Source organism: Thalia democratica, chromosome 2 (assembly GCF_965202585.1).
Source record: "Thalia democratica chromosome 2, ktThaDemo2.hap1.1, whole genome shotgun sequence".
In the NCBI taxonomy this organism is placed as follows: Eukaryota; Metazoa; Chordata; class Thaliacea; order Salpida; family Salpidae; genus Thalia; species Thalia democratica.
Genome location: NC_139166.1, coordinates 45510497 through 45517932, shown reverse-complemented (window position 1 = coordinate 45517932; position 7436 = coordinate 45510497). Strand labels below are relative to the sequence as shown.

At 25.2% G+C, this 7436-nt stretch overlaps 1 protein-coding gene across 1 annotated transcript; it reads left to right on the top strand.

The window, feature by feature from the left end:
- Window positions 1-520: 520 nt before the first annotated feature.
- Window positions 521-2110, top strand: LOC145830230 (synaptic vesicle 2-related protein-like). The gene has a single exon (XM_082938164.1). The coding sequence runs from the start codon at window positions 540-542 to the stop codon at window positions 1926-1928; it is 1389 nt and encodes a 462-aa protein (XP_082794290.1). The 5' UTR covers window positions 521-539; the 3' UTR covers window positions 1929-2110.
- Window positions 2111-7436: the final 5326 nt, after the last annotated feature.

Below are 7436 nucleotides of genomic sequence, written 5' to 3'. Positions count from 1 at the left end.
AAGTTCACACTTCAGGATGTATTCAAAATTCAAACTCATCCAGTAGGATGCTGAGTTTCTGTAAACAAATTAAATTAGTTTATCACTAGTTAATAAAATATTTATAGTTATGTACATTTTCTTTAAAATGACACAATTTAACATCGTAATACAATTTTGTATCTACTGATAAAAGAATTATACAAACTGTTACAAAACACAAATATTATAACTATAAAATGAATGTTTTATATATTTAAGCTATTTCTAAGAAAATGAAGTATGTTTTAACAATAGTAAATAGTCAAAAATGAATATGACTAAATTGGTTTTTAATACCAATTAAAGTAAACTATGAAATTTAGTTTATAAAAAAACAATTTACTTAAATCACAGTGAAAAACTATTCCAGCAAAAACTTTAATTCTAAAGTGAAAGTTGAGTTTATAACTTAATAAACATATGATTCTAGTTTTTAATAAGTTTTTTGATATCACTTGAATTTGTAAATTTATTGATATTTATCAAATTTCAGATTGTTTCAAGTTAATTTTTACACCATGGCTACAGAACCTTCTTATACAGTAGAAGAAGCCATTGAGCATATTGGCTTTGGAAGGTTTCAGTATAAACTTTCTCTATTGACTGGATGTGCATGGATGGCTGATGCTATGGAACTTATGATACTCAGTATAATATCCCCTCAGTTACGTTGTGATTGGCAGCTTACTATGTGGGAAGAAGCACTTATAACCATGATGGTTTTTATTGGCATGGCTTTAAGCTCATCTATGTGGGGTAATATTTGTGATACTTATGGGCGTAAAACAGGATTAATAATGTGTGTTGCTCTTACTTTTTATATGGGTTTTTTGAGTTCATTTGCACCTAATCTTATATGGTTGCTTATCTTAAGAGGGTTAGTTGGTTTTGGAGTTGGTGGCGTTCCACAGTCTGTAACTCTGTACTCAGAGTTTTTGCCTGTAAAATCTAGGGCTATTTGTATCATGTTGATAGAAATATTTTGGGCTTTAGGATCTTGCCTTGAAGTAGTTCTTGCTTTGATGATCATGCCAACTTTAAGTTGGAGATATTTGCTGGCTGTAAGTGCTCTACCTCTCCTTATTTTCACTTTTGCTTGTGGCTGGACGCCTGAAAGTCCAAGGTACCAAGTTTTATCAGGAAATTCTCAAGCTGCTGTTAAAACTTTACAAAGAATTGCAAAAGACAATGGAAAAGATATACCAGAAGGTAAGCTTATTTGTACACGACAAACTAATAGAGGAAGGATTAAAGATTTGTTTGCTACTCCAGAACTAACTAAAACTACAATTTATTTATGGATCATTTGGTTTAACTGCTCCTTTTCATACTATGGGCTTGTACTCTTGACCACTGAACTGTTTCAGCAAGAAATTCCTGACGGCGAATGTCTATCTGCAGGAGCTAATGTGGATGACTGCAATTTAGCATGTAAAGAGCTAACTACTAAAGATTACACAGACCTCATGTGGACTACTATTGCTGAGTTTCCTGGCTGTCTTGTTACCATTATTCTTATTGAGTTTTTAGGGCGCAAGTGGACTATGGCCCTTGATTTTATAGGATTCGTAATTTTTGTTTTTTGTATGATGCTGTGTGTATCTAGAAATGTTTTAGTTTTTTTCTTGTTTACAGCAAGAGCTTTCATATCTGGGGCATTTCAAGCAGCTTACGTATACACCCCAGAAGTTTATCCAACAAATGTTAGAGCTATAGGACTAGGGTCCTGCAGTGGTATGTCAAGACTTGGGGCTATAATAACTCCATTTATTGCACAAGTGATGTTAAATATCAATCCTTCAATTGCTTTCACAATTTATGGAGTAATGAGCATACTGGCTGCTTTAGCCTGTTTTATGCTTCCTATTGAAACAAAAGGTAGAGTAATGAAAGATTCAATAAAGTAACAATCTACCTTTTGTAGTTGTAAAATATATGTCTACAAGCTAAAATTTGAAATGTTTGTTTTAAAACTATCTGTTTGCACAAGTAAAAAGTTTCTTACCTTACCTAACTTTTTATTTGTCTTATAAATACATGATAAACTTTCATTTTAAATCATGGTTTCGTTTTTTTTTTCCAATAATTTATAAAAATCAACTTATTTTACTTTAAAGAAGTTGTCTTAGAAATTTCTTGTAAATCAAACAATAATTGATTTAAGTGTTTATAAGTTCAAAAGTATTATTATGAAATACTATACAAATATAGTTACATCGCTCGAACTTATCATAAATTTCTGTTTAATGTTTTTTTGCTATTTCTACGGTAGTTGAAATTATTTATGAATATTTTAAACTCTGTGATATTTTTACCAAAAATTTTTGTAGTTATCGTGTTTACGAAGTTACCATTTCTTGCACAAGAAATTTAATTTTTATGCAATATTTGTCCTATTTTTGCACATAAAATGTTTGGTGTTTTTCAAATCAATATATTCCATCAATTAAGAATTATAAAATGTTATGGTACATTCTATCATGATCCAGTTTTTTTTTGCTTCTATTTTTAATCAGTACATTTCATCGTTATTTATATATTGTTTAAATAAATATAGTTATAATGACTATGCTTGTTAAGTGTTTTGTATTTTATTACCTAACACTAAAATTATTTCTTTCATTTTTTTTTTTGTAAGAAAGCATAATCTTTATCTTTCAGCTATAATGTTTTTGTGATTTTTTCAACATATTATATACTATTTTTTGAATTGTTAATGTCAACGTTATTTTACATTAAAATATTACTTAATACATTAAGTTTACCATTAGTATCTATTTAAAAAAAAAAATTTGTGCAATTCAGTGTTATATTTAGTTTATTACATTTATTGACAAACTCACTCTTGTATTTTTATAATTTCAAATAATATTGCTTTTGACTATTGTGTTTTGTTTTATGTTTGTATGTCTTAGTTGCTGTTAGTCATTTGTAAACAAAAAATTAGTCACTTTGTTTTGCACAACAAGAGTTCGCATGAAACAGAACTTATACATTATTTAAGAAATAAGTTATTCTAGCTTCCATAGTTGTTGTAGTTTAATTTATTATAAAATTCGTTCTCAAAATACTCCCATACGTAAATTTGATTTAAAGACAATGCAGTTTTATGTGTTAAAACTTTTTTATGCAAATGCACTTGACTTGTTTTTATTTATGCAACTTTTGATGAATTTTAATAAAGTCTATGTGTTACAAAAAAAGGTTAGAATCATTGTTTAGATTAATTTATTTATTAAAATGTTATCCATATTAGCTAATTAAAAATAATGTAAATATTTTTCTTATAATTTAGCTATATTGCCATGCTTTGGTGTAAATTAGTAAATAAAACTTAAGTATAGGATTGCATTATGATAATATTTAGAAAGTTTGTATGAAAGGTTATATCATTATATGAGTTAATAAGTAGCTTTTATCACCAATACAGAATCAAGTGCTTTAAAAACCGACTCTGAACTTTTTTATTTATTTATGTTACATTAAGTCTTTTCTGATTTTGAAATTTAGGTCCAACCTTTTTGTCTAACGTGTTATTAATCAGTATTCACTATGCATCATATACTACTGTTGTCATCAGAAGTTCTCTTAAGTTTAGTATAAACATTTTCTAAGAACTACTTTTTACACCATTTATTATGTTTTTTTTAGATACAATTCGAAATTCGAATACCCTAATTCTAAACTTGGAATCCCTTTTTAATAAAAAATATATAGCTATTAGAACAAATTTCAAGTAATACTTTTTTGAAGTAAACTTTTTTTTTTTTTATGTAATGTTTTCTTGAGTTGTTGTTATACATTAAATTCAATTTAAAATGGTAGATGATATAATTACAATGTTTTTTTTAAGGCTGATTTTCAATAATCTTTAATGTGTAGCAATAGTTTACAGATTTAAACTAATTTTATTTGTAAAAATTCTGAAACATTTAATTGCTTTAAAACTTTTACTTAGGCTGAAAAACTAGGATTTTTTATTTTTTCTATTTGCTACAAAGAAAATTGAAATCGATCTTTAATTAAGAACAAACACCTGATTCTAGACATTTCGCTGTTCACAAATTAAACTTTATTTTATCTGAAACTTTTTGAAAAAACCTTAAAGCCTTCACAGATTACTATACTTCTCTTAGAACTTTTTTTTTTAATCATGTTATATAACTCATATTTTAAATTCAAAGCACAAACATAGTTTTACTATAATGTAATGGTATAAACTAATGTTTTCCTGTTTTACTATTTATAACGACTTAAATTATACAGAAAACTAATTAATTTAGTTCATAGAAATTTGAAAACATTTTGTTTATAGTGACTAAAGTTTTTTTTTAAGTTGATAGTATACTAAGTTTGAAAACCTTTCTAGCTGTATATACATATGCGATGATTCACAAACTTTTAAAAAGTGTTTTATTTGTCGCTGACGTTTAATTCTGTATTTACTTAATTGTAAGCAAATGTTTATAACAAAAGTTATAAGCCAAATGTATTTTGTAGTAGACATTGCACGTATAGTTAGAAATAACTCACCAATTTGAGTTTTTAAATCGAGATAAAATTTGTAGCCACTTTCGAATTACCTTATAAAACAAATTTTCTGTGCTATAACTATAGAAACAAAATGCAAGGATTATGATGAGGAATATCTCAGAATTCTAACAACATAAATTAAGATTTATTACTTTAATACTGAAGCTATTAATTAAGTTAGTTTAATATGTGTAATTAAGAATGTTGACAATTATTTTGTAGGGTAAAGTTTATTGCTTGTCGAAAAACTCATCATAACTTCAGATATTTTAGTTTTTATAGCTTAAAATTTTTGTCCATAGCAAATATAACTTTCGTTAAATTGTTCATATGCCTTTGTTTTTGAGATTATTGTAAACATTGTAAAGACATAGTAGTGTCATAACGAGTAACTCCAAGAAGTTTTTGAATAAAAACAAGGGTATTTCATGAGAATGCTTAATCTTATGAATGAGGTTTATTTTAGCAAATGAAATTTTTTAACCAAAAAGTACTTGCTAAAAAAATTTTTACTTGTGTCTACATAAGGTTTGTTTCTGAGCATAATTAAACTTTAGAATATTTTGTTGAGTAATAATTATTATAGTAACTTTAGTATTGGTTTCGAAAAATATAAAGTTTCCTGAATAAACACATGTAATCATTTTTTAAAGGAAAATCAAAGGTTTTATTTAATAACTTTGGATGTAGACTCAGATTCAATAGTATTCCAACAGAACACCTAATTTTATAAGATGTTTTTCATAGTAAAAAATAGTTTCAATGATCTATATAATTGTGTAACGATTTTTTTTTGCCATGTCATAAATATTTCTTAACACTGTAAGTTGATTTTTCATAATTTGTTTTGTTAAAATTTGATTTCAAACTGTAAAATTTTATTAATTACAAGGTAACCTTGTTTTATACCAGAGATAGAAATAATCTTTAAATTTCTTAGCTTTTTATTTATTTGAGTTCAGATAGTTCCTAATAAAATTTAATGAAATATTTAGAAAATCTTTTTTTAGATAGTTCATAAACAAATTTAAATTTTGACTGTTACATTAACTTAATACAAACTAGACTTTGAAATTCTCAGCGACTTTGAGTTTTGTTTATACTATGTTGATACTTGGCTTAAATTCCAATTTTAAATAAATTTTAATTCCATTTAGATAATTTTTTAATTATAAATATTTTTATACTTCTTTTTTATAAAAGATCTTAATTCAGTTTATCTATTTTTTTGACTTACTACACTAATTTAATTCAATTTGTTTAAAAATTAGCACTAATTTTACCTAATTATACACTGATAAGTTTGAATTTTCGAATATGTTACACTTAGTTTTTTGTTTAGATTTTCATGCATTAATAACTTTTTAATAATATTATAGATAAGCAACATTACTATGTGCAGTTTACTTTTTATTATACTTGAAAAAGTCGCAATTTTTTTTGCCATCTGGTAGTAAATAAAGTGTTTAATTTGCACATCTTTGTTTCTTTGTTTAGAGTTTAAAAAATATGCAACGTAACTAAGGTTTATACTTTTAAATATTAAATTTTATTAACAATCATTTAAATAATCATTAACAACATACATTTAAAGAATGGTGTATATCTTAAAACTAAAATACAATATTATTAAAAATCATTCATAATTAATGTCTCAAACTTTCGGCAAGGAATTTAAAACATTTAATAATATTTTAAATGACAATTTGTATCATTTAAGTTATCTAAAAACAAGTACTTAATAAAAATTTACCTTTTAAACTTTATCCAACTTTTATTTTACATTTGTAATCCTAACATGATATTACAATTTATGTAACACTATTTTTGTTTCAACAAACTAGATTGACTTCAATTTTTACGCTTGTTAAATTTTTAAACCTAAAAAAATGCTTTTTGTAGGAATAAATTGTCTAAAAAAGTTTTAAGCTGTATTCCGTAACTAAAGAGGGGTTAAACGTTAAAGGTTCGATGTTATCCATAGTAGAACGCCATTAGTTCTCAATGAGAAATTGGATATATATCATCAATTTTTCTTTACCTGTGGAAGATATTACAATCTTAGATTTCTTCGAAAGAATAAAATATGTCATGCAAAGTAACAAGAATATACTTATTTCAACTCTATTTATAGTTAATAAAAGCTATGTTAAGTTTAGCGTCGCATTGTTCGAACACATTTAAAAATATTATATAAGTTTTTAAGATTAAAACTATAGAGTCATTTGATTAACTAAAAAAGATTGCTCAACTTACTAATATGTAAAGAACTTATTTAATTCGCACATCTTTATTTAAGATTAAAACTAGAAAATAATATACCCCTTTTCCTTTCGTCTTCCAAATAAAATTTTTTTTAAACTTTCATTATCTTAGGTCTGAAAGACTTTAATAGTTTTATAGTAAATATATATATTACAATTGTTAAAGCTTTGTTTTTGAGAAATAACACTGGCATAAAGTAAAACCAAAGATAAAGTGTCTGACTTTAAAGAGTGAAGTACAGTTTAAACGAGATCTTTATACTTTTCAAAACTACTTTATAACTATAAACACTACTAAACTCTTGATATATCTTAACATTAAATTGTTATACCCATATTTTCTAGTATTTTATTTATTTGTTTAATATACTTTTTATATTTTCAATTAAACTTAAAAAAACTATAGATTTTACCAAAGTAATGTATAAGTTTACTAGAAGGTAGTGTATTTAAATTTGTTATTCTAACATTAAATGAATACCACACATAAACTTAGTTATTAGTAAAAGTAAGTAGTTAATTAACTGTAAAATTCTATTTTTTAATTATTTTTTCTTTTGTTTTAAAAACAAGTTTTAGTTTAAATCTCCCAACTTAGCTGGACAGTACTATGTATAG